The sequence below is a fragment of the Pholcus phalangioides genome, unplaced genomic scaffold, assembly GCF_987345545.1.
Source record: "Pholcus phalangioides strain wild (caught in Gottingen) unplaced genomic scaffold, Ppha-v1.0 ptg000004l_1, whole genome shotgun sequence".
Taxonomy (NCBI): domain Eukaryota; kingdom Metazoa; phylum Arthropoda; class Arachnida; order Araneae; family Pholcidae; genus Pholcus; species Pholcus phalangioides.
In genome coordinates, this window is record NW_028301597.1 from 29,852,346 (window position 1) to 29,879,823 (window position 27,478).

The following is a 27,478-nucleotide window of genomic DNA, read 5'->3' on the forward strand; positions in this document are numbered from 1 at the left end:
ACTTTTTTAGGCCATGTGCCCCACCAAAGCATCCCCAAAATCCTCATGCTCTCCCCCACTCATAACTAAAACTTTTTCATTCCCAACCCCGTGAAAAATTATGGTTGTATAATAAAATTTGTTTTTTGATAACAAGAGAAAATTTTAGTTTGCTTATTGACATTTTAAATTTTGCAACCCGGTAAGGGCACCCCCTTCCCACCCTAGTTCTTTCTCTTTACCCTGTTGCCAGGGCCGCAAATAAAAGGGGGAAAGCGGGACTGGTGTCCCTTGCGCCGGACCAGAGAGTTAGTATCCATACTTTTCGGGCCATTATGCCATGCTCGGGGATTTTTATCAGCACGCGTTTCGTCAAATACTGCGGGTGAAGGTAAGGGAAAAAGACGAAACGACCTCCTCGAAAGACCTTAGAACTTAGACCTCGATTGGTGCTAGTCGGGGTTCCACTACGTAATAGCAACTCAGCAAACTTTCCTCGGAAGACCGTTGGCTACCGATGTCCTCGACACGTCACAATAACCTTGATTGCCCTCACCTGGACCGATGATGTCCACCGCAGTAGTGGACGAAACGTCTGCTCATAAAAATCCTCGAATACAGTATAACATCCCAAAAAGTATGAATGCTCGTAACTCATTGCTTTTGCATCGCTATACACAGGATATTATTTTGTAAAGGGGTCTGGGGCCTTTATTTTTCTCCATTTTATTGGTCGTGGACTTGATCTTAGTGGCACAAATTACCCGTGAAGTATAAAACGTTAAGAACCCCTGGTCAAACCCCTTCCAAAGAAAACACTGAAAGAGAAAAATAAAAGGAAGCAGTCAACAAGAAATTGTTTTAAAAAATTTTAAACTGATATAGAAATGTGGGAGTTTTTCCTGTTGGCCTCAGGAGAGACAGGTTAAAAACTTTCTTATTGGATTTTAAGTACAATATTCGCAGGGATATTTGAATTCAGAAACCGGAGAAAACTTGGGACAGCACAGCACAAACGAGGGGAAGAAACGTTGTCCGTAGTCTATGTGCTGTTCTTTTCCAACTTTTCCCCAGGGGATTTTTGAATTGAAAAATCTCAGTGAATTTCCCACTTAGAAACGTAGAATTTTTTTATGGTGCCCTCAGGAGAGACACGGGGAAACTTTCTAATTGTGTTTTTTAGGACAGGGTGTTCGTACAAAAGGTTAATTATTTTTTATTTTAACAACTCTACAATCCCTTGCAACATGAATGATGGAACTTACTTATGAACGTTATTTGTGGAAACTTTTTCTAATCGGAAGCACATAGGCGGAGATAGACTTGAAAGTCTGGGGGGACACGATGATGATGTCAATTCATATATACATTAGATTAGTAGGCTCCCCCTTTGACGCAATGCTCCCATGCCCTTCCCCCCCCCCCCCCCACGTATCTCCGCCCATGATCGGAAGTATGCCTTTAGGATCACCAGTAAAATGATGCAAGGGGAATTACGGAATCGTCCTGTACGTGGCTTGATGCTATACGCATTACAATGTCGAGGGCGGGGGGGGGGGGTCTTCATCGCATGGACTGAGGATCATATGTGATCCTTGGAGCTAGACGCGTATTTAAAGGGGAGCTTAGCAGACTATAGTTCCGGGTGGAGGGGGCGAATTTATAAAATGAAGGGGGGGGGGGGGTCAAAGAAAATTAGTAGAAATGAAGAAAGGAGGAAAATAAAGTGACTACAGGTGGTAAAACCATAAATCCGCCTCTGCCTATCGAGCAAGAGACCAGGCCAGTCAGCGACCTTTGACCATTGAAGACCGGACACACTCCGCTTCCCGACTCGGAGACATATTATCTGTATCCTGCATTCTAGTGAAGATTGAGAATTGAAATAGACATTGAAAAAACTGTGGAAAACGGGACATTTTATTAAAAAAGAGTCGGGAAGGGCATAATATTATTCCAAAAATAGGCCACGTCAGTGAGGAAGTCGGAGCATCAAACATATGTAATAAATTTCTTCTCTTCAACGTTAAGCATCACTAGAATAACGGACTAATACTGCCTCTATGTGATGATCTCCAACAGGAATTTCTCGAGAAAACGCAATAAACACTAATGAAAAATGTCTCAATATATCCGAAGTCGTTGTGTTTTCATCGACATTATAAGCGAGGTTCATTAACATTATTCTCTATCAGCCCATATCATAAACTATTGACGTTATAATCGAGTTTTACTGTACTTGGGCCTCTCGCAAGTCGAGACACTAATGATTCGAGGTACCATCGCACATTTATATTTTAGTAAATATAATAATACTGCTGGTTTTGGATGTCTATAAAACAAAATTTCCCTTTTCATAATATTTTACACCACGCGTTCAAAACAAATGTGTTCCCATCCATTGATGAAAATAAAAACTTAGGTCGAGATTACACTATCTATAAAAGTTTTAAAAAAGATCGTTTGTACAAAACTTAAAGAAAAAAAAACACCCCAATAAGCCTATTGTTTACATTCTCTCGATTATAATCGTTGCGCTTATTCGTTGCATTTTTCAAGTTTGATAAAAGAACTTTTCTAAAACTTTTACAGCACAATCCCGGCCTTATAGAAGAATTTAAATGAGGAGAATTCCGTATTTCTCATTTAATGAACTCTCAAAATATGCCATAAACCCTAAAAAAATTTTCCCATATTTTTTTAATTTTTTTTACGTGCCCGAGCGGAATTTTTACATGCCTCGGACATGTTGAGCAAATAAATGATCGGAAGTATGCCTTAAAGATCACCAGTAAAATGCTGCAAGGGGAATTATGGAATCACCCTGTATAGTTGCCGTCCTGTACGTAGCTTGATGCTATACGCATTAAAATATGGAAATCGGAGGCGGGGGCTCTTATTCGCGTGGATCATGTGACCATATTTGTCCAGCCTTTACGCATTTACGTATATGGAAAAATCTGGACTTTTTCCGAAAACGTATTCTTGGAATCTTATCTCATATCGTTGCAACGATATGTATTACGATGTAATAATGAGACAAGGTCACTGGTTTGATAAGACAACATGCATTGCATCACAAATGTGAAAATGTAACATCTGGCTCTGGGAAGGAAAAAAATCTTACATTCATGAATTATTATTTTATTTTTTATAGATGTTTATGATATTTTATATTTTTGTTTTTGTTCTAAAACTACTTTTACAGCCTTTAGCCCATTAACTGCCAATTTTTTTTTTTTTTAATTTTTTTCCGGAAAAATTATATATATGCACAAAAAGTTGTAAATGTAAAGCACGTAAAATTCCAAAAACCCCAAATGGGGATCGCGGCAACTAATGAGTTAATGAATTATTCCTTATTAGGTAATTTACATGTCTTCGAAAAAAGATAAACCTCTTTCTTTTCGAGAAAAAACTTAACGGAATCACCCCTGAGTCTACTCTCAGAGATTATTACTGGAAATACAATTATACTGTACAGCAGGGTTTGAACAAATATATTGCTCGACATGCACAATGTCGGGGTATGTAAAACTTTTGACCGGACATGTATTTTTTAACCACTTATCCAACGTTGGGAATTGAAACACCGATTCCGCCATGTATTATTTCAAGTTACATGTCCGAATAGGCATGTAAGTTTTGGGGGATTTGTACAGCGCGGCTGTGCATATTTTAATGGTCATTCAATGCTGTACTACTGTATACATTATTAGATACCCAAAAAAGTGATCAGTTTGGCTCGGGTGGGCGGGTGGGGGGGAGGGTGTCCTAACGGATGGGCCAACGGGTCTCAGTCAAACACTGGCATCAAATTATAGACTATCTTTAAATACGCATATACACTGAAAATACACTGAAGTCATGGGATATTTCTTAATATTGCTCCACTTCGCCGGGTAAAAGGAGGTCCCACACGATATTAAAAGGTATCCCACGACTTCAGCGCTGAAGTGACAGAAGTCATGGTTAAGATATAGTATTATTACTCTGTGCTTCGAAGGCACCCCTATTCAACTTTATGGACCACCTCTTAAAAAGACTTTATAAGGCTTTCATCGCCTTTTTATCTGTACAATACCATGGCACTATCATCAGCATAAGTAGCGATAATTAATTTCGGTGCCACTGGGAAATCATACATGTGCAAATTATGAAGTAGAGAGTCAAGGACACTGCCTTGAGCAATCAAGTTCTAGGATTAGATGTGGTATCGTTTATCTGGACTCGAAAAATACACGAGTCAAGATATTGTTTTGACAAAAATAATGCAGGATGTTAAGTTTTGGCAAATGAAATTATATATTAGACCACACGCCAAATTTTGCGATATCGAAGTCAGCAGTTTCCTCGAAATTGTGGCAGATAGAAGGCATCAACAACCCTTAATATTTGGGATGTTGAAGTGTGCTATATAAAAATTTTTGAAGACAAAGCCGGAAATTACTATTTCTGATATATTTTAAGTAAATTTTTAACTTAGCCAAATATTTAGCCAAATTGTTTGGGCAATCTAACTGTGAGGTCTGATAGAAAAAAAAAAGCAAGATCTAATTTCTAATTAAATTCTTATGAAAAATGCGACCACGTAACTTTGACCATCATTTTTTATCAAAGAAGTGAACTCGAAACTAAAAATGCTTCGTTATGGTAACAGATGGCAGTAAATGTTGTTTTTTAAATTACAGATAGACTGACTAGGCCGTGCCACTAAAATTAAGGCCACGAACCCATTTGTAGAATAACATTCAGTGTGTAACAATGTAAAACAATAAGCTACCATAATTTTTTTCGCATCCAAGCTCACGGACCGGGCCCCCTGAAAGCTATCCAAGCCCCCCGACTTTATCACAAATTCTAGCCAAGTTCGAACAACTTTTGCCTCATATCACCAATTTTCGCTTGATATTGTCTATATACGACCATTGTTACGATCACTCCCATCCTATAGTGTGCAACCTATAGTCTACGTCACTTCTCTGAAATCTTTGAAGTGTATTTCCAATGGTTGCCCTCTATAGTAAATTCATATTGTAAAGTACGCAAAAATATGTACTGAATCAGCCGGTACCACAGGTTGAATTTGTACCCAGGCTCCTCCACATATGGAGAGGAGAGAGAGAGAGAGAGAGAGCCTTTCTTTTCTTTCTCTCTTTCAAACCGAACACAACCAACACCAGTTCCATAAAGCTGGTGTCGGCACAACTCCGGTCTGTCGCCATGGACAATTTACTACCGAATGAATTGTACCGGAACTGTGCATGTGTACCTAACATATGCATCTGAGTGCATATCTAGTGTTGTGCGTGAATTTTGAGTGTTCTTTATTTTTCAAATTATGAATGAAGAGTAATGATGGAATATTTGTACCGTTGTTGGTCTGTTGCTCTCTGTGGCGAGACTTTTCAATAGGGAGATTAGCTCGCATAAATAGAAGCCAGGAGCAACAGGAAAAAAATTCCTTTATGAGCTCAGTGCAGCCGAATGATTCATGGAAAATTTAGCTCTACGTAATTCAAAGACTGGACAATTCAACGGATGGAAAATTCACCGACAAACATATTCTTCGATAAAAAAAACTGATTGACAACAATTCATTACCACGTGTAATCTTAAATAAGTTATCGAGACAGCGAGTGTGTGAGTGAACGGCCAAATAAGTGACAATGCAAATGAAGTCACTCATTGAGTAACTGAATCAATGCCTCAGTCACTCATTTTCTTAAGACTACACATAAAAATTCAGCGACAACAGTTCGCCGCTAAGTCCATGAATTTCTCTTTCGAAGAAATTTCTGTCCATGAATTTTCCTGTCGGCGAATTTTCCAGGACGCGAACCGAATCTCTGCATATTATATCATCACTTTCTCCCAGAACAGCTCAAAAATCTTGTCTAGACACCAGAACAAGTTTAGTCACCCTAGGTCAGTAGTTCTCACCCGGGTGTCCGTGGATAAGTTCCAGGGAGTTCACAAGATGTGATGAGAAAAGAATTAACCTTTTGTTTCTACATTGTGAGTAATATTCTGTAAAGGGGTTCGTGGCATCATCTTATTGGTGCAAAGGGTCTGAAAAACAAAAAAGAACCCCTGCCCTTGGTGAAAAAAAATCAGTGTCCCATGATTTTGAAAAATTTATTATAAAATTACATTGATATAGTCTTCTTTGCCTGCAAAGTATTTTGATAACTCCTGAGACCCCGGTGATATTTTTCAACTCAGTCACTGAATTGCCATCCCATTCCGAGTTTCTAATGAATTTCATTTCAGCTTGTTGTGCATAAACTATTGTTTTAAGGCGTCTGTTGAGATTGTCTCGATTAGTTGCTCCATATATTCAGGTTCAATTTCGCCATACCTTCCTTCATATCAAATTTCAATAGTGTAGGTTTTTAAATTTTTCTCATGTAATAAGCAGTCCGATTTAACAAAATTTAGCTACCATATCCCCCGCTCTTCAATAGCCCTCGCAGATGAGATGCTCGTGTTTCAAGAATCTCTTTACCTGTTGCTTTAAAAGTCCGAAATCCAAAATTAGTAGTCTTCAGTCCGTTACGATGGCAAGTAAATCGGCAAAACCAGATAACATGTTCTGCAGGATATGCGGATCTAAATTCGATAGCCAGTCGCTGCTCACCCATGAGAAATCATGCTGGAAGACTTGGGCTGAAAAGAACGCGCCAGAACAACTGAAGGATGGTAGGTTGAACCGTTCGCCGTCCATAGAGGGCGAAATGGAATGCGAGCACTGTGGTAGATCTTCTATCGTTATGAAGGACATCTCGTCGTCGCTTCTAGCTGGTCCGTCGTTGCTGGACGCTGACAAGAAGGACCAGTCCTCTTCGGCGAAGGCGGAAATCGACGAGCCCGGTGTCGAAATCGCAAAACTCGTAGAAGACAAGCCCAAGAAAGTAAAGTCCTCCGACGCCCCACCACCGGAAATCAAGATACCGTCGACGGCGCCTCGGACCCAAAGCAACTGGAGAAAAGGTCCCCCGAAGAACGCCCCGTCAGCGGCTCGGACTCAAACTCGCAGAACCGTGGCTTTCGGTGGTCCGAGATTCATCTTCTGCAGTCTGTGCGGGAAACCGTACGGCAGCGAGTCCATTCTCATACACGAGCCGCAGTGCCTGAAGAAGTGGCGACTCGCGAACAGCATGCTACCGCCGCGTATGAGGAGACCCGAACCAACCCTGCCGACTCGAGAACGCGGCACGTCGATGTCGACGCAGTCGCCTTTCCCGGGTCGGGACAGGTACCCTTCTGCGCCAGCTGGTACCAGTGCGGATGGTTGCATGGACGCCGCCGACTTGGAGGCCTGGCACAATCACTTGGCGTCGTTGGTACCTTGCTCGTTTTGCAACAGGACTTTCTTCCCGCATAGGGTGATGTACCACGAAAGGTGCTGCATCGAGAGGAAGAAAGACAAGCGTAAGACGTCTACTGGCATGCAGACTTACTCGAGACATCCTAGATATAACTAATGCTATTCCTAAACTCCGTTAGCTCCACTATAAACGACGCATTGCACCGATGTTCTCAGTTGTTTCATTGCCACGTTTCCGTTTTATTCGTAATTTATGATTTAAAAAGCGGGAGTTCAACCTTTCGAGTTGGATCCATCGTTTATATGCCAGGGGGGTCCTTAACCTTTCCTCTTTTCGCCGCGACCCAAAATCAACAACACGGTCAACTTCGTAAACCATGTATGAATTTAAAAATGCAAAAAAATGTAAGTTAAAAATGCAAATCAAACATTCCCAAGTAGCAAAACTTTTGAAACCAGTCAGGGGCGACTTAGTGGGTGGACCAACGGAGCCATGCCCCGAATCAAACATGGGCTTCAAATTGTTGTTTTAGCGGCCCTGATTCCGGTATTATTTCTCTCAATTATTTGCAACTACAGTATTAATTGCCAATTGCTATTGTTCTCTCATGAGTTACAATTATTTCTATCATCAATTCTGAAAATAATTTTCATCAATTCCCGCATTGTGTTAACATTAATTCTGAAAATGTTTTCATTCCTTTTGGAATTATGTACAATCCATATTATGTAGTCTTTTATCAGTTTCAAATTCCCGTCACTTATGTGAATCGTCATTAATCTTTATTTAGTAGTTAATATGTTTGTATAAATATTTTTCAGCATTTCTGTGCATTCTGTAATAATTTATGCTTTTTTTGATTGTCGGTTCACCTCCCAAAAAAATATATAATATCATACTCAGGAGAGCGCCCCCCCCCCCAATAAATAAATTAGCATAATTTGCTTTGAAACAAACACCAAATATAGTTAATTATCCGACTTGCCTCGGTGGCGCCACCTACATTTTTGCTATGCAAGATTCGGGAATAAAGTTTTGAAGGACAGGGAGACGGGAAAAAACTGTGCTGTCTGTGATAAAATCTGACCATTCATTGTTTTTTTTTCATAAAATCCTCATGGGGGGGTCCAATGGACTCCATTCGTATTGAAAGCTACTAGTTTGAATGAGTTGAGGCTTAATCGAAAAAATTGAAAAAAAGGATGAATGCTCATTAAGAAAGAAGTCAGCGAAACTTGGCTCTCTTAAACGCACAGTTTACTCACAAACTGAGATTGAATACTTGAGGTGGGCCGAGGTCCATTGGACCTAAGGGTTAAGGAAGTACTTTTGGCTAAAAGCAACTGAATAATCATGCGCAGAGTCTCGGCATCCTGGAAGAGGAAACCTCAATACCAGTATAATTTAAGGGACCTTAGGCCAAGAATATTTACTGGCCCATATGGGAAGTTGGGGCGGGGGGTCACGATATTTAATACATAATAAGCGAAACGTGTATTGCGATCGTTCTTTTTTTTCTCGTATTCAATTGTATTTTCCCCATTGGCTAAAACGGGATCGGGAAGAGGGCGCTATAAAATCACCGAACGAATCGTAATCCCGATCAAACATTTCATTCAGAAATATGCTGTATTCAGAACTCATTCACACAAACAGAAAAATAAGTGCTATTTGATGCATTATTTGTGATCGCTCGGATGACATTTTTATAGTGTCCTTTCTAGGAAGAAATGACATTACATTTAATGCTCTTGTGAAAAAATCATATCCAACGAAAGCGGAACTTGGTGGATATGGATGTGGTAAGCACTACAAAAATTAACTTTTATCCTGGGCAAGAAATTGTGCAATTATGAGGTTATTTTTGAGGTCAAGAGGCCATAGAAATTTCTTACAATGAATATTGTGATAATGAAAATATATCTCGACAGGTTAATGGACGCAGAGTATTTTTCGCTATTGTTTAAAATGGTGTAATATTTTCAGTAAATTAGACTGATTAGTCTCGTCAATTCAATAAACATTACAATTACAGTACTTCATTATGATATGAAATGAACATTTTTCTAATTCGATTTCCAGCCACAGGTGAAAAATCATGATTCATCCTTAAAACAATTGACAATTATTTTTAATTATGCTTTATGTAGATTGTCCGTTGTCTCTATTAATCAAATGACTTGAAATTAATTTTTTAACTATAATTAGCATTTAACATTAACAACTATAATTTGACATTTCATGTTAACAGGGCAGCAAGTAGATTCTTAGTAAGCCGGGGCAAGCACGCATTTTGTCTCCCCCCCCCCTTGTAATTTTGAAAGATGGGTTAAAGGGTGAAGTTCGCAACCCACTTTGATCCAGCGCCCGGAGCACCAGACCCACCTGACACCCCCTCCCCCCAGTTGAGGCCCTGTGGGTTAATATTAATATATAGATTACACTTGAACGAATGTTTAGGAATCGAGCAAATACCGTTCGATTAAGTGAAATGATTGACTATCTGGCTGCTTGGATGAACAAATAAATTATGTAGCGCCTGCAACGTACTATAGAGTTGTAGAAGTAGAGAAGTACGAAGAAGAGAGAAGTAGAAAATTACGAAGTAGTATTCCCACTATATAAAAATTTAATTGCGAAAATAATACAAATTCATCTTACCGTTATGTTACGGTAAATATGATGAATCGATTGTTATACATAATAACCAGTTATTGTGTGCATACTAACCAATCGCCTTGGTAAGTTTGATAAATTCATCACTTTTACTGGCGAATATACATAATACACAAGCGTCGTTGGTAAGCTTTATAAATACTTACAATTTATTACCTTTATCTGTGATTATGCACAGTGCCTTCCGAACGCATGAGCCCACCCGGGGACATGGCCGAGGTGGGGGGGGGGGGGCTTCAGAAAAACGAGAAGTAATTGGATTTTTCAAGAATTTTTCCATGTAGGGCATCAGAAAAATCACTTGGCCAGGGGAGCCTATTATGCTCTTACGACGGCCCCTGATTATGCATAATACCCTAGTGGTGAATCTGATAAACATGAAGTGAATTCCAAATGAATCTAATATGTGTGATTATAGTCGGACCAAGATATAATGTAATCGAATTTTACGATCGTACCCCGATATAATGATACAATAGGCTACTATGTATGAATTATCATGTAGTATATCATATAGTACGGTTTATCATTTTTGCCAACTACGCGACACTTGGGTATTATGCATAATCGCCAGTAAAAGGGCTAATTTTTCAAGCACTCAATTTACCAATGACTCTTGGGTACTATGCATAATCACAGGTAAAAATGACTAATTTTTGGTTACCAAACTTACCAGAATGCTCAGCTATTATGCATAATAACCAATTATTATGTATAACAACCTGATTAATCGCATTACCGTAACAGTTATATTCAAAAGACTAATTAGTCTCATCCACTCAATGATCATTATCACTTCAGCTGTTGAAGGGTTTCAACAGCTGAAGAGTGACATACGAAAAACAAATCAGGAAAGAAAGAAAATTCAACTGCCCTTGCGGGTAATCGAGCCCACGTCCTCTCGCTTACCGGATAAGCGAGCTCTAAGGAGAGATTGAGGTCCTTTGCCCTTGTAGCGTAGTGGTATAGCTCGCTTATCCGGTAAGAGTGAGAGGGCGTGAGTTCGATTACCCGCAGGGCGAATTTCATTAACTACTAGCTATAATACCCGGCGCTGTCCAGGTTTTCTTCAATGAGGCTTTTTGGATCACGCGATATCTCCCTCTTTCTTTGAGGGACATGCAAACCGTGTCTAAGTTAACCAATATGGCGACTTCCTGCGGGACTCATGAAAGAAACAAATCTAGATTTAAAGAAACGTAGAAATGGAAATATTTTTTTTCCTAGGGGCGCTAGGTATTTCGATCCCCTCCTTGAACTTCAAATTATCCATCTGCCTGTTTCAGCTCCCAAAAATGCTTAATTAAAGCTGCGGAATGTTTTCGATGTACTTTTTACGGGCCCATAATTAATTTTAAAATATCCTAACCCACATGAATTTAAGCAGTTTAATATCAAAAGACAATACGGAGACATTAATTTTCATGCTTGATAAGATATAAATAAAAAGTAGAAATCAATGTTATATTGCTTGGATATCCAACTCAAAAGTAGGTCCGGCTAATTACTTGATATTTAATTTTCTGGGCTTCGTATATCTCTAAGCGAACTCAATGTTTCAAAAATCGAGAATTCAATACAATTTTTAAAATTATTGATGTGACAGAAAACCCCACCAAATTTCCGCATTTCTACAGTAAAATCGGCAATTTTAACACTGATTTCTAAGAGGATTACCCTTTTCCTGACCCTCAAAGCGATGCTGATAATGATTCTGACGTCTATTCAAAAAGCCTCATTACTGAGAGTATTGAAAATGTGGCAAACCATTATAAAGGCATAAACTATTATACATATGGTAACAGGATTAGAGAAGTGACAAACCGTTTTAAAGGCATATACGCGTCTGAAACGCATTGCTGGGGAGCCACGGTAACCAAAGTAAACGTTCGGAAAGTGATTGTTGAGGCCCAAAAACCATTGTTGCCCGACAGTTTTTTTCCCGTTTGGGACATTTGCCCTGCTCTGACGAAATTTCAAAGTAGCCTATCGTTCAAGTCGGGTCCCATTTTGTATATATGCAACATTTGGTGACGATCGATCTAAAATTGCAGATTTGTATAGAGAATCACAGAAAATTGCACAGAAAATCAATTTTATATATATTAATATATATAATGATATAAAAACCTTTATTTTTTTAACGGTTGCATATTTTTAGGGAGTTTATCGTATGTTTTCCAAAAAGATTTTTCTCCTCATGTCCATCTCGATGTTCAAGTGTAAGTATATGAACTAGTTGTTTATTAAAAGGGCTGGGAATCGAATAAAGTTTTTAACTGGGTAATCAAAACATTTTAATCGATTAATCGAATATTTTCAAATGCTATTTATTCATAGCAAACGTAGCGTTGGTAACTATACAATATCAATTGGTGCTCTTAAAATATATTCTATTCATTTCACGCATCTATCCACTGAATGCACGTAAACAAATAGAGAAATAGATTAAGAAATAAAAGCCAGCTCGCTTTTCTTTTTTTTTTGTAGCTATTTAGTATCGTCCCTTTTTGCTAGAAACACGAATGTGCACATTTCTAGAACTTGGAAAACGACTTTTGAATGTTTAATTCTACTGACGTTACTCTATAGAAATTGTTCTATAGTATTTTATAAAATGTGCTTCAACATGGGATACACTTTCTGGAAAAACTCAGTCAGCAAAATAAGTCATCCAACCAGCTGATAACCCAAAAAATGAAAATTATCACATTCATGTCACTGGTATAAAAGGGATGATATGCTGAACATGCTTGTCATATCCTGAAATGTATTATTTGGATCTTGTCGGGTTTTTTTAATCAGTACTTTTATAAATCATCATTAGTTTTCAATGAATTGACCTTATGTTTCCTCATGCCGAAAAATTTGATCAAAATATTGATTCACATATTTGTAAATGCGGTCACTTATCTGAAATGTTTTGTATAGGAACATAATTTAAGACTTTTAATTGGTTAAATCGAGTTTATAATTTAAGTTTTAATCGAATTCTGATTGGGTTGATCGAGTCGTATAAAGCAAAACTAAAATTTCTAACTGCGATTAACAATTGACCGGACCAGCCCTATTTATTAGTTTCAAAAAGAAATATTAGTTAAAAAATTTTCCACACGAATAACTAATTAAAAAAAAAATCAAAAACTTTTGTTGGGACTGTATGATATAATAATTTACATGTTACATGACATTTTTTTTTTTCGAGATGAAGGAGGAATTCTGGCTTATGAAAGTCCCGAAGCCCGATTGATGAAGTATCTCTTGAAGGATTATGATAAAAGCGTCAGGCCTGGTCGAAACATATCTGAAACCATCAACGTTAACTTCAGCTTGGCACTCACCCAGATAATAGACGTTGTGAGTATACCTGATGATTCACTTCATTTGAAAAATTAATTATTCATAGAAATTTTCAAACACATCTTATAGACAAATATAAATTTCCTTTTACTGGGGTTTGCACTTTACTTTTGGTACTTACATTATATTTAATTAAAAATTGATATTTGTCTTTAAAAATCGTTAAGAAGCCCCTTAACACTTAAAAACCAGACAAAAGTATCTTTTCGTATATGAAATGTAAATTTTTTATATATAATATTCAAAACAGTTATTTATAGTTAACTGACAGTTATTTAATAAAAATAGTTACTTGAAGGGGGCTGGTGCACGAAAATTTTCCAAAAAAAACACGTTTTCGAATTTTTCAGTTTTCAAATACTATGAAATTTTCTGAGTCTAAATATGTTCAAGGTTTTGTTCTACGTGTACTAAAAATATTTTTAGATTGATTTAATATAAACTGCTTTCAGGCATTGTATATGCAAATGTTTTCCACTTAAATGCTTTTTCGTTAGATAAGGAACTAAGAATTCGTTTCTTGTTGGATAAGGAACATTTTTTTCAAACACCACTCATTCAAAATGACTTGAAACTTTGTGTGTGTCTCAACACTATGGTGTTACATACTTTAACATGAGGATTTTTTATTTAAATTATTTAAAACATTTTTATGACACAAAATGTGGGGAAAATTTTGGAAATGTCTGAAAAAGTTGCATGTTGTTCAATTTACAATTCGAGAGAAAAATAACAACAATTCAAATCATAAATACTCGAGCTAAATTATTTAAAAATATCCATAGTATATGAGAAAAAAATTGAGTGCCTATAAAGTGAATAGAAAATTTCTAAATCTTCCTTAAAAGAGGAGGATTTCTCTCATAGAAAAACATTCTAAGCCAAGATCGTGCACCAACTCCTCTTAATGCTATTTATAGTACCCACTGCTAATAAAATCAACTGCTTTATCAAACCAAATTAATGCCATCACCTGATAAAATTTCCGTTTTATGAAATCATCACATTGCCACTTTTAAAAATCAAAAACATTTCTGAAATGAATTTTCACGTACAAAGAAAATGTGAAACTCGAAAGGAAATTTAATTTTGTGAATTTTTTTTCATTTTCTTTTTGTCGTATTATTACTTGAGTTTTTTTCAAATTGAAATTTTAAAAAAAATTTATAAATAAAATTGTTATATTAAGAAGTCACATCAACGAAAAAAATACGTCTGTTCAAACGTCGTGGTCAGTTTGAAGTGAACAGACGTACTTTTTTCCGCTGAGCAACCGCGAATTAAGATTTAGTATCCAATCCAAGTGGGATCCTCGGTCAGCGTGGTTATAGTGGTCAAATATTTTTCCCTCCGAAGACGACACCCATTGTGTGTCGAAATGCATTAGGAGCTTTTTGTATCTTTTCATGTACTTGCCTTATTCGTTGGTGACTTCTTAATATTCTTGGACAAAGTTGATCTACTCTTCCATAAAATTGTTATGTAAAAATTACCGATTTCGGAGTTCAGTTACAGTATTTCTTGTGCTATCCACTGCGGCTTTCACAATTTTATCAACGTACGTAATTTTGGAGGCTTGTGACGCTTGTATTGATGCGACACTAAGTTACTTTTTTGTGTTTTTGTAAATGTAATCTCTAAGAAATCGACCATCAACGTATAAGAAATAAAAGAAGTGACAAAAGAGAGGCTGGGATATCGAAAAGGGGGCGGGGTCTCCCACTTATAAGTCGAGCACAATTCCAGTCTATCGCCGTTTTGTGCGATTTACCATCGTGAAGGGAACCGTGTGTAAACATCATCGGTGGAAAAATCCGATTCAAATAAAATCGTGTCAGAAATCACAAAGTCAGGAGATAAACGACCAGAATTATGAAGATCGGAAGAATATCAGGTAATTTAACCTATGTCACATGCAGCCTATGCCAGAAAGCTTTGCTTGTTCTTAAGCTGGATTCAGACCCGCAGCACTATACAGCTTCAACTCACGCAAAAACCGGTTATGAGGAGTGACTAGTACAGCACGGAATATATTAATGTGCAGTTCAGAATCACGTAACACGGGTGTGGACCCGGCTTTAAGGTGGCTACGCACTACTCTGATCCCACGTCACTTTTAGACGAAAGCTGGAGCAAAGAAAGAGTAACGGGGACATAAGAGAGAATAGGGACTCCTTGAACGGGGGAGGGGGAGTATTAGGCTCTTTTGCCTCCCCTACCACTTATGAAAGTGGAACAATATACAACTTTCTGTAAATTTCCGAACGATATTGAGCAAAATAACAGACTCTGTCAATCAGACATAACCTTCAAGTAAATGTAACTATACGTTTCCCGAGAACTATTGTGCACTGTAGTGTGATGTGCCAGGTAATAATGGTAAAAAATTACGAAATTAAGCAAAAGAAAGGTATTAACACAGGGGGTATAAATTCGTCAGGATAGAATACATTATATTTTTATTCAACCGTTTAAGTGGCATTGACGAGATATCTTGCCTTCTTAAAAGTCTCCTACTTTAGCATTGATAAGCTTAGATATTTTGTGAAGTTGATTTGGCAATGGGACATTTTTCCATATACTCCTAATAGTTTGTACCTGCCGAGAATCGGAAGAAAGCCTACTTCACAAAGAAAAAACTACAACATTTTGACGAGAGTTCAGGGATTTCTGCTATGCCGCTAAAAGGGTTAACAGAATTTTCCTTCGAAAATATGTATTTTTAGAATTTTAGTTCTCGATTTTCCCATTATAAAAATTAGCCGCTTAATGGAATCAAATCATCAGGATGAAAGTGATTTTAATTAGCGGTGACCAGTGCCTGATGTGTCCCATTGACAAATCAAGCCTGAAAAATATTTCTATCTCTTATCAACATTAAATTTTTTTTTCAGGACGAGCGCAATCAAATATTGATGTCTAACTGCTGGTTGAAGCAGGTAACTTTTACGCACATCTAAAAATCTTATTGCATCATATTAGATGCGTACTATGTTCGTATTTCACGAGAGAGAGCCGATTAGTCTGGTACGCGTGCTGTTGGCATCACTTTTTAGCCCTCGCATGCAGAAAATGACTGTGGTGCGACTAAAATGATCAATTAGTCCGTTAGCTGTAACCAGGGGAGTACGCAAGATTGGCCTTTGGGAGGGGGGGGGGCAAATCGAGTTGGGGAGGGGGACAAGGAGTTTCTTCCAGGATTTTTGAGTTGATAACCTTCAAAAAGCATTTTAAATCAATAGAAATTCATGAAGATAGCATATATGAAAAGGTTTTCTTTCAATATTTTGATTTTTTTACAGAAGTATTTAAAAATATTTTTAATTGTTGATCGTTTTAGGAAGAGCACGGGGCCCCCCGAGCCACTCCCTGAGTACGCCTCTGGCTATATCCCAAGTAATCATTTCCATACTGACCAAGGGCTATCATTTTCAACGTCGACCAGGATATTACTCTTTCAGAAATCGAAAATAGACTTTTTTTTTTTTTTTTTTTTTTTTTATGGTGAGGGCAATATTCTAACAACCGTACAGTGTTCTCAGATACGTGTAGATAGCATATTTATTGGACTAAACGTGTCTAATACATTATGTATGTACGTAAATGGAGAAGAAGCCGTGAGGGGAAAACCTATAGGACGACTTCGTGCCTTTTCTTTCTCATCACAGTTTGATTTGGACTTGAGCTACAATTTCACCTTCTGTTGATTCGAAATCGATTTTCACGCTGTCGATTTTGTCATGTGGAATGATAGCCATTCGCGCAACAATCTTGTCATTGATTTCATAAAGAAAACGGATAAAAAAGTGGAAACAAGTGGAACGTTAGATACAGTATAATATAGAGTAACGAACATAAAATGCACATACAACGTCAAGTTATATGAAAAAAAAAAAATTAAAACATTGAATAACGAACGGATGAGGTGAACCTCCTTTGATAAAGAAGAGGGAGGGGATGAAGAATGAAAATTAATATACAAGAATTATTGTATACAAAAAACGTGGATACAACTCTATGCTACTTTTCTATTCAACTGCTATCTCGATTAAAACACGTCATGCCTCGGCACGAGTTTTCTTGAGCTCTTTTCAATTCCGCCGCTATATCAATGCAAAACAAAAGAAGAGGGACGTTGTCTTTCTCCACAACTTCGTTCCTCCTGTTCAAATGAAATCAGCTTAAACGTGTTCCATATTGCCCAAACAACTACTATTCACGGGGTGGGGGAAGAATAATATTTATGTACTACTTATAATACCCGGCATTACTGGAAGGAGGGATTGAAAAGTAACAAACCATTATAAAGACATACTGTAAAGTATTATACATATACTGACAGTATTAAAGAAGTGACAAACCATTGTAAAGGCATACGCATGTCTGAAACGCATTGCTAGCGATCCACGGTAACCAAAGTAAACGTTCCGAGAGTGATCATTGAGGACAAGAAACCATTGTTGCCCGACTGTTTTTCGCCCATTTCGGGCATTTGCCTTGCTCAGACGATCTATTCAAAGTAGCCTATCGTTTAATCCGGGCCCCTGTTTGGTACACTCGAATCCCGTTTTAATGAACTCCAAGAGATCGGAGAAATCATTTCGTTACAACGAAATCTCGTTATAAAGGAATTCCAGGGTTTGTTCCTATGTAAACTTATCTGGGGGATCAGAAAAGTGTTTGTTAAAATGAGATTTTCGTTATAGCGGTGTTCGTTAGAACGGGACTCGACTGTATATATGCAAAATTTTGCGACGATCAATCTAAAATTGGCAGGACCGTCTTAAGAGCACCATGGGCCCCGGGCCATTTGATTTTGCTGAGGTCCTACCAAACAAATTCTCGAAAATTTCAACCAGATCTCATTTTTGTGAGGCCCTCTTCGTTTGAGGCCCCCGGGACGTGTCCGGGTGGGCCCATGCCTTAAGTCGGCATTGTCTAGACCGTTTTGCGTATTCTAAAATCTAGATTAGTTGGTGCACCGAATCATTTTTTGTTGTTTGTAAACCGAATTGTTAGCAAACCGAGACGTTCGTAAACCAAGGACTGACTGTATTTGAAAAGTAACCGGGAGTTGTATCTATGATAAAAGTTCAACATTCATTTTTATTTTCTATTTCTCACCCCTACTTTAGTGGATATTGAAAAAAATAATAACCCTCGTAGTTTATATACAGAATGTCCCACAATCGACTGATGGTTTTAAAAAAGGGGCAGCAAGAGAACAGTGACTGATATTGGATAGTCAGGAATTTCAGATACGTCATTCATAATTCAAGGGGGTTGTATAGTTATTAAAATAAAAAAACACTTTTCATCCGGACACCCTGTGCCCAAAAACCCAATAAGAAAGTTGTTGCCGTGTTCCTCTTGATGCCAACAAAAACAATCCATGTTTCTATGCGCAATATTCGATGAGATATTTGAATTTAAAATCGGAGGAAAGAACAACAAAAATGAAAGGAAAACGCTTCTTTCCTAACTTTTCTCCAATTTTGGAATACAGATATCTGCGAATATCTCCCCGTAGAAACGCGAAATTTTTTTTTCGTTGGCATCTGGAGAGGCATTGCAACAATTTTCTAATTCGGTTTTTAGGCACAGGGTTATAAAATTTTTGTTGTTGTTGTTTGTTTTAATGTACGTGAAGAAGACGGATAACTGTGTAGCCACGCCTTAAGGGCCCTACACGCAATGCAATGAATTTCTGAGGAGCTGTTGAGAACTGACATTATAACGAAACGTATGCGCCGTAAAGACCAGTGTTGTGAAGCATCCAGATGTCTGCAAATATGTTTTGTGTGTAACTATTTATTGTTTTGACTTACAATGAAGCTCCGGAAGGGGCGGGAGAATTCCGTCGTGGGGAGTGATGTGGGTTTTTGGGTGGTCAAGTGGCGGCTGTTGGGGCTGAGGATGTTTAGTTGGAGTTGGGGGCGCAAACGTCCTGGTGGTGCCGGGAGAAGATGCAGGGCTATTGTTGGGTTGGGAATGTGAGGGAGGCAGGGTGGCGAGAGAGTTGGTGAGGGGCACCCTGGGGGGGTTGGATTTTCTTGGGGTGGCTTCACTTGGCTGAAACACCAGTAGGTTTTCCCGGTGCGTCCGCGGTCTTATGACCACTGTGCTTAAATTGCAATAGCGATAGAGCCCGGACGTGCTCGGTGCATTCTGTATTCTGTTTTATTAACTATTCTAAACTGCTTGCAACATGAATGACGTAGCTGAAATTTATATTCCGTAAGAAGGACTTTTATATCTGTCACCGTTTCCTTGCTATCCCATTTTCAAAACCGTCAGTCGATCGTGAGATACCATGTATGAGAGATGTGAACAAAACTTATTTATTATGTGAATGAGAATAAAACGAGCATGAACGTTCTCGAAAGACATTCATGTCATATTAGATGGATCTGGATGATGAACTGTGGGAATCCTTTTCATTAAGTTGACGGAATATTAATTGCGAGAGGTGTCAAAAGACATGAATGTTTTTGACAATTTAATCTAAGCAACCTAATTCAACTTTCCTTTTTTTCTCAATGTATGATATTGATCGCTGTCAATTTTCCAGGCTGCCAAGATCTATTTTGATGTTCGTGCTGATAGCATCACTAATACAGATATCTATCACATTTGCACATTAAAATAGATTGACGCCAATAAAATACGTGAAGAGTTGGGTTTTTCATTTACCTCACTACTCACGCAACTGCCAATTAAATGATTTCCTTTAAATCAATCTTTTTTTGTATTCGCTGGCAGTTTTTTTTTCAATAATCAACAGCTGTCAGCAAAGTTTCTTAAGAAATATCTGGTGTTTCTGAGCATCGAGATAGAATATCATCGTAAATGCTTCTTGTGTCCAACTAATAAAATACTTTAACGTGCATTCCCTTTTTCCCTCTCTTTCCCAAAGGTCTGGGTAGATTATACACTAAAGTGGAACAGCTCAGAATTCGAGAATATCCGTGAGATAAGAATACCCAGCGAAAAAGTATGGAAACCTGACATCACACTTTATAACAGGTAATAAAATGTAATTAAAAAACAATAATTTTGTCTTGTGTACAATGAAGCCTTTTGTATTTTTTTTTTCTACCTCATATATAACAATTTTGTAATTTGTGTCCCACCTCATGTAAAACACCCGGAGGATGATTAGATCTGGACAAGCCCTGTATCATAGGAAATAGAAATCCCAGTATTCTTCGCTCGGTAACAGGGAAAAAACGCAAAGGATTATGGGAAACGGGGTGTGAAACCCAAAATCCCTATGCAAAGAGGGTAGTGTAAAAATCCCCCCCCCCCTCCATTTCTTTTGTCAAGTAGGTTGATATTCACTCTCATTCTTCCGTAATCTGGCTAATGTAAAACCCCGTTCAAATGGGAAATGAAAAATCCGGTTTCCTTCATTCCGTAATAGGGGAAAAACCGCAAAAGACAGTGCCGTCTTAACGCATGGGGCCGATCCGGGCACGGCCCGGGACCTCACAGAAATGAGAAACGGTTAAAAGTTTTGAAAATTTGTCAGGTTGGGCCTCAGGAAAATCACTTGGCCCCCGGAGACCCATGATGCTCTTGAGACGGCCCTGCACCCGGGCACGGCCTGGGGGCTTGCCAGGTAGAGCGTCAGAAAAGTCACTTGGCCCGGGGGACCCATGATGCTTTTAAGATGACCCTGGCAGAGGATTATATAGAAAGGGGTATGTATTGCTAAAATCCTCATACAAAGTATGTATAAGAGTGTGTAAATACTTCCTCTTCTCTCTTTACTCCTCTTTCCCTAGGAGGGAAAAAAGTCATCAATCTCGGGTGCCTGCCAATGCTACCGCAATGCTGTACATGTAAGCGGGGCTGAAGTCATGCGTACTGTAAAACAATGTGAATTTACAGCTTTTCCTACTTGCAGACCGAAATTACAATTTTAGATCTATCGTCACCAAATTTTGCATATATATCAAATGGAAACGACTTGAACGATAGGGTACTTTAAAATTGCGTCAGAGCAGGGCAGATGGTAAAAATGGGTAAAAAACTGTCGGGCAACAATGGTTTCTCGGCCTCAACAATGGTTTCTCGGCCTCAACAATGGTTTCTCGGCCTCAACAATGATTTTCGGAATGCTTACTTTGGTTACCGTAGTTGCCTAACATTGCCTTTCAGACATGGTTTGCCTATAAATGCCTACATATATGCCTTTACGATGGTTTGTCACTTCTTTAATGCTGCCAGTATAATGCATAATAGTTCATTCCTTTATAATGGTTTGTCACTTTTTCGATCCTACCAGTAAAGTTTGAAGAAAACCTGGGCAGCTAGGATATTATAGTTAATCACTAATAATCAGAAAGCGATTGAGGTCACCAAGGCCATCATCTAAAAGTTACGGGAGCAATTTAAGGTGTCAATAATCAATTAGTTATCAAGTAGGCGCCTATGTGCTTAGTGCTATGGCGTCAATAGCCATCGCTATCAGATGAAGCGGGAGAGTTCCAATTTCCAGCCCAATATAATATAATAATAAGAGAAAAGGGAAAAGGGGACTTGAGCCATTTAAATTGTACAAAACATGCTCTTTCGCCTCCATCAACACTCCTTAATTTTATGGCCACTTACTTAAAGGGCCCCTTCAAAGTTTAATAGCCGCTTCGTATTCTTCTTTTCTCTCTCTCTCCCCTATATACTGAAGCCTATTGACCATTGTATTGCCACCTGCAGGCAATTGACTTTATTTCTGACTTTCTTGCTTCCTCTCTACTTTTCTTTTCCTTCTTTTTTGTACAACTTCACCCCCCCCCCCCCACAGAAAATATCTTCCTCCCATATGCTTCGAAAGATCGTAGGGGGTGAACCTTGACCAATGATGTCAATTTTAATACTATTTGTACCTACGTAATCCTCATCACCCAATGGAAGGATCTTTCTTTGAAGCCGGACTACCAATTAGAAATAGGGGGTTGGTACCCCTCAAAACTTTACTTTTTTGGAATCTTTGAAAAATTAAAGGAGATTGATTAGTGCAAGCTAGAAATCAAGTTGGAAAAAAATGTAGTTAGATTTTTGTTTATACACATTTCAACGATTAGCATCAGGAGCGGCGATCATCCGTGATGAAAGGGATGGAGGAAAAGGTAGGAAAGAAATTCTTACCACAATTTTAGTAAATTATAGACGTTTAGTTAAAACCTAAATTAGGAGGAATTAACAGGGGGCAGATGGCGAAATTAGGCATAAAGAGTGATTAAAAGAGAGATATTCCAACATCAAGTTAAAATTATTATAATTGAACCTACAGTATTTTGTTCATGTATTATGCAGAATTTGATATCATGGAAATGGATTTTTCTAATTGACTTTTATTTTGTGTAAATATAACTCGTTCTTTTCATATGATCATTTGATTAAATATTAAATGCTATTGAAATTTAACTGATTTTTTCTTTCATGAGTCACCGTTTTATTCTAAATGTATATTGGACCACTAGGAGCCTGGGTTAATCTAGATAATTATATATATATATTCTTCCAGTGGTTCGATATAACATTAGGCCAATGTATGAATAGCGATGAGATAATCACTTTTGTAATTTTTTTCCAACTAATTTCAGTGCAGATGCCGATGAAATCTTTATTTTAAGTACAAACGTGGTTGTAAATTCCGATGGATTTGTTAGCTGGGCTTCAAGCGTAATTTTCCAAAGCTCCTGCAAGATCGATGTCACCTGGTTTCCGTTCGACGAACAAAATTGTTCGATGATGTTCTCTTCGTGGTCCTACGATAAGCAATTGATGGACATGATTAAAGTTTCGGATGAGGGTGACTTGTCTAATTACGTCGAGAACGGAGAGTGGGACCTTATAGCAGTGACTGCCGAGAGGAACGAGATCTTCTATCGCTGCTGCGAACATCCGTACCCATACATCACGTTCCACGTGGTGCTACTCCGGAGACCCCTCTTCTACGTTTTTAACTTGATACTACCTTGCATGCTAATCACTGGCGTGACCATGCTCAGTTTCTTCATGCCAGCGAATTCCGGAGAAAAAGTCACTCTTGGAATCACGACGCTGCTCTCCATGACAGTTTTCCTGATGGTCATCGGTGAAATCATGCCGCCGACGTCTGATACATTGCCCTTAATTGGTGAGTTACATTTGCTAAAGATGAACATAAAAAAAAAATAGTCTGAATTTTAAAACGAATTTAAAATTATTAATTTAATTAAATGGTTAATTAAATAAATTTAATTTATTTATTTAATTCCGGCTATTTTCTTTTCTTCTAGGACTTTACTACGCAGTGACTATGACACTAGTTTCAGTGAATACAGCGATATCAGTCTTCACTTTGAACTTATATCACAGAGGTGGACGAGGTGATGAGGTACCAGCGTTCCTGAAGAGAATGATATTTGGCTTCTTAGCGAAGCTGGTGTTGGTGAACACTTCTTATAAACTGGAGGAAAACAAGAACGACGTAAATATTATATTATACTGTTTGCGGCGTATTCAGTAAGTTCTTACCTAAGATTTTTTTTTTCTTCTGAACCGTTGGTCGTAGACAAAGAGTAGTGTACAAGAATATCACAAACTACGTAGTAGCGAGACTGAGTAAAATTAAGGGATAAAAATCAATCTATCTCTCTCTATCTAATTCTTCCAATTTATATTTTTGTACCGATTTCTCAATGGCAGCTAAAAAAGATGACTCCCAAGCAACAGAAGAAAAAAAAAGAAGATCGAAAACTCACAAACTTTGAAATGAAATATCTTGCTCAATTTTTGTCAGGATTTCTGTTTGTGCAACGGATTAAAAGTTTTGGATTCAATAAAAAAAAAAACAACTCAAACTGAAATTCCCAAAGAGTATGGAATTCCTCAAGCTCATTTGTCGAGCATTAAGAAAAATTTGGATGGAATTCGAGCAGATTGACAAAAGAACACAAGCTTGATCCGAAAACGGAAGAGAAAATTTTTCCACAGTGTTGACCAAACTATGTTACAATGGTTTCATGCTGAAAGAGTAAAGGAAAATACATTTAGAAAAACCAACGGCGCCATGATTGAGCAAAAAAGCAGAAAAGGCAGATTAAATCACTTAAGATTTTTAACACTGTGAAAATTTTTCTGCTTCAAAAGGGTGGTTACACAGATTGCAGCTAAGAAAAAATTTGATGCTTATGACATTGCAACTTATATAAGAGGCATTTTATAAATTTGCCAACGAAATGAAACTGCAATTATTGTTCCCCGCTTAATCGGATATGTGCCATAATAATTAGTGAATTATGATGCTTGGATCATTGATATTAAAGCGAGGACGACTGTATATGCATATAATATGAGATAATTTGATTTTAAACCATAACTTCTAATTTGCATACTGTTACTAATTTTCCATAATTTTTTTTAATTCCTTATACTTTTTTTAGGCATTGCTGGGATCCAGAAAAAATTGAAAAATGTTTTATTTTGTTTTTTGAAAATCGTAACCAATACATTTTTCGTTTCCGAATTCTTCAGACAACATTTATACTGGTGTGTGTGAGTGTGTGTTCTGCGTTCACCAGCTTTTTCAAAAAAAACACAACTTTCTCACATATACTTGAAGCATTATGTTCCCATTTGTAGCTTGAGCCTGCCACATCACTTGCGTTTTCGGCATGTTTGGAAGTGTCACCGAGATAATTATCGAAAATAATAGAGCGCAGAACAAGTTCTAAAACGCTAAAGTTAACTGTACAGGATAGAGAAATGAAATGAAGAAAGAAAGGTTGTTTTGATCAATGCTGACTTTCTCACTAATCACATTTATTAAGACACGAAGTTGCCATCACTGTTTCTACTTTCCCAGACGCCCCAAAACTACATCGAAAAGAAAGTGATACGAAAAAGAAAGAAGATATCCGATGTACAGTAATATAAAAGGCTGAAATATAATTTGGGTGACAAGTCCACCCCCGGCTAAGAAAAGAAATTATTCTCCTTGGAAGAATACGGATTATGGATGCCCAGATTAGAGATTCCACTGTACCAGTGTTTAACTGAATTATTTTTACTGCACACAAAACAGTGAAGTTACTTTTATTAGGATGCGAAAAATATTTTTAAACACATGCTTAATGCGAAGTACAAAAGCCTGGATAACCAAGCGGAAATCGAGATGTAGTTTGGAAAGAAAATTCACATTCCTCTGTGGGGAATCGAACCACTAATAGTTCAATAGTTAGAACATTCAACCCGACAGTGAGAAATTGGTGGTTCGATTCCTCACAGAAGAATGTGAATTTTCTTTCCGAACCACACCTCGATCTCCGCTTGGTTATCCAGGCCTTCGTATGAACAGCGGAGAGTGACATCGTTTCTCTCTACATCAGTGATTCCCAACGTGGGCGTTAACGCCCCCTTGGGGAAGATGAAATGTTTTAGGGGGGCGGTAGAAGCTACGGGTATAGCATAGGATCCTATGGGTCAGATTGCGTTGTGGGGGGGGGGGGTGCAATGGGAGAAAAACATTTCTGAAGAAGGGGGCGATGGGACAAAAAAGGTTGGGAAACTATGCTCTACATTCTTAGTGATGATAAGATATAATTTTGCTAAAAACATTTATTATGAGTTGGAAAAAATAATTTTAAAATTTGAATCTCTTTTCTCATCCCTTTCGCATAGGTTTTTAAGAAGAATCTTAACATAAAAGTAGCTTCTCGCAGAGACAGGGGAAGCATCAAGAAAGCAAGCATCTTCCCAAGGAACCATTCCCCGAAAAAACAAATGATTGTATTTCATACAGCAACTGTAGCACCAACAAATACTTTCGAAAACCAATTGTTGAGAATCTTGGAGCGAATCGACAGATTGGTTGAAAAACATGACATCAGAGAGACCGAAAAGGATGTCAGAGATGCCATGCAGAGAGAATGGCATCTGGTATCTGTGATTTTGGACAGGCTTTTGCTATTTGTGTTTGGTTTGGTGACTGTCAGCACAACATGTAGTATACTGCTTATGTCTCCTCATTCCAGAATATATTAATAAGGCATGTGTTCAATCATCTGTGTGTGACATTTGCAGTCATCATCTTGAATATATTCCAGTTTTGACCCATTATATTGTTTCATTGTATAAATGCTTTTGATAATAATGATATATCAACACATATCAATGGTATGATTGACATCAGAAATTCAATTCCTACAGTTATCAATATTTAGTTTTGTTTGATCAATCTCCAATACAGTATATGATCCTTTTTGCATAAAAACTATAAAACTCTAATAGCTCCAACGGGATAAGCTGTAAATATCATTTATAAACTGAAGCCTGTAACAGAACTTTTAACTGTTGTATTAGAGGTGATAACGCAGTGTGTGTGAAATTTCCATATAAATGATAATCCTATATACAATGATATTAGTCCTTGATCCAGAAGATTTCCTATAGCGATGATGATTAAATTAGATTCCCTCTAAGAGGTCAAGTGTTACGTCAGCAAATTTTTAGCTATTTTTGACCCCCACTCCCTCCCTTGTCAGAAAAGGCAGCAAACTCTGACCTTCTCCCCCCCTTGTCAGCAAAATTTCGTCAGCACTGCCCCTATCTCCTAACGCATATTGACTGGGATCAGAAACGTACGTAAGGGGGGGGGGGGGCTCGTGAGCTGCCTCTCCAGACAAAAAAAAAATTAATGTAAAAAAACATTAAAAAAAAATTAAAATTTGGAAAGAAAATACCTTTATATGTTATTATAATCGATTTCTGTTACCTTCAATGCTATTTGAATGGGCTAAGAACTCAAAATTTATTTTTAAGAAATTCATGGCGACCCATCCTTTAAGCCACGAATGCTAAACTTATGGCCCGCGGACCAAATGTGGTCGTGAAGGTTATCTGATTTGGATTGCCCCCCCCCAACCCAATTTTGTGAAATGAACTAAGCGGCACACTTACAGATCGCTTAAATGACCCGCGGCACAATTCCAGAGCATTTAAGTGGCCAGTGGCACCATTTTCAGATCACTGAAGTAGGCCCGTGGTACAGATCACTTGAATGATCCACGGCACAGTTCCAGAACACTTAAGCGGTTCTTTAGTGGACACTTAGCGGTCACATTTAGAGATCCCTTATGTGGAAT

The 27,478-nt window shown here is 37.9% G+C and overlaps 1 protein-coding gene across 1 annotated transcript; it reads left to right on the top strand.

The window, feature by feature from the left end:
• The first annotated feature begins 6,539 nt into the window (after positions 1-6,539).
• LOC149087068 (neuronal acetylcholine receptor subunit alpha-3-like) lies at positions 6,540-26,378 on the top strand. The gene is made up of 7 exons (XM_089231901.1): positions 6,540-7,413; positions 13,192-13,343; positions 16,241-16,285; positions 20,263-20,372; positions 22,955-23,490; positions 23,633-23,823; positions 26,016-26,378. The coding sequence occupies exons 1-7, from the start codon at positions 6,540-6,542 to the stop codon at positions 26,376-26,378; spliced, it is 2,271 nt and encodes a 756-aa protein (XP_089088027.1).
• The last annotated feature ends 1,100 nt before the right edge of the window (positions 26,379-27,478 follow it).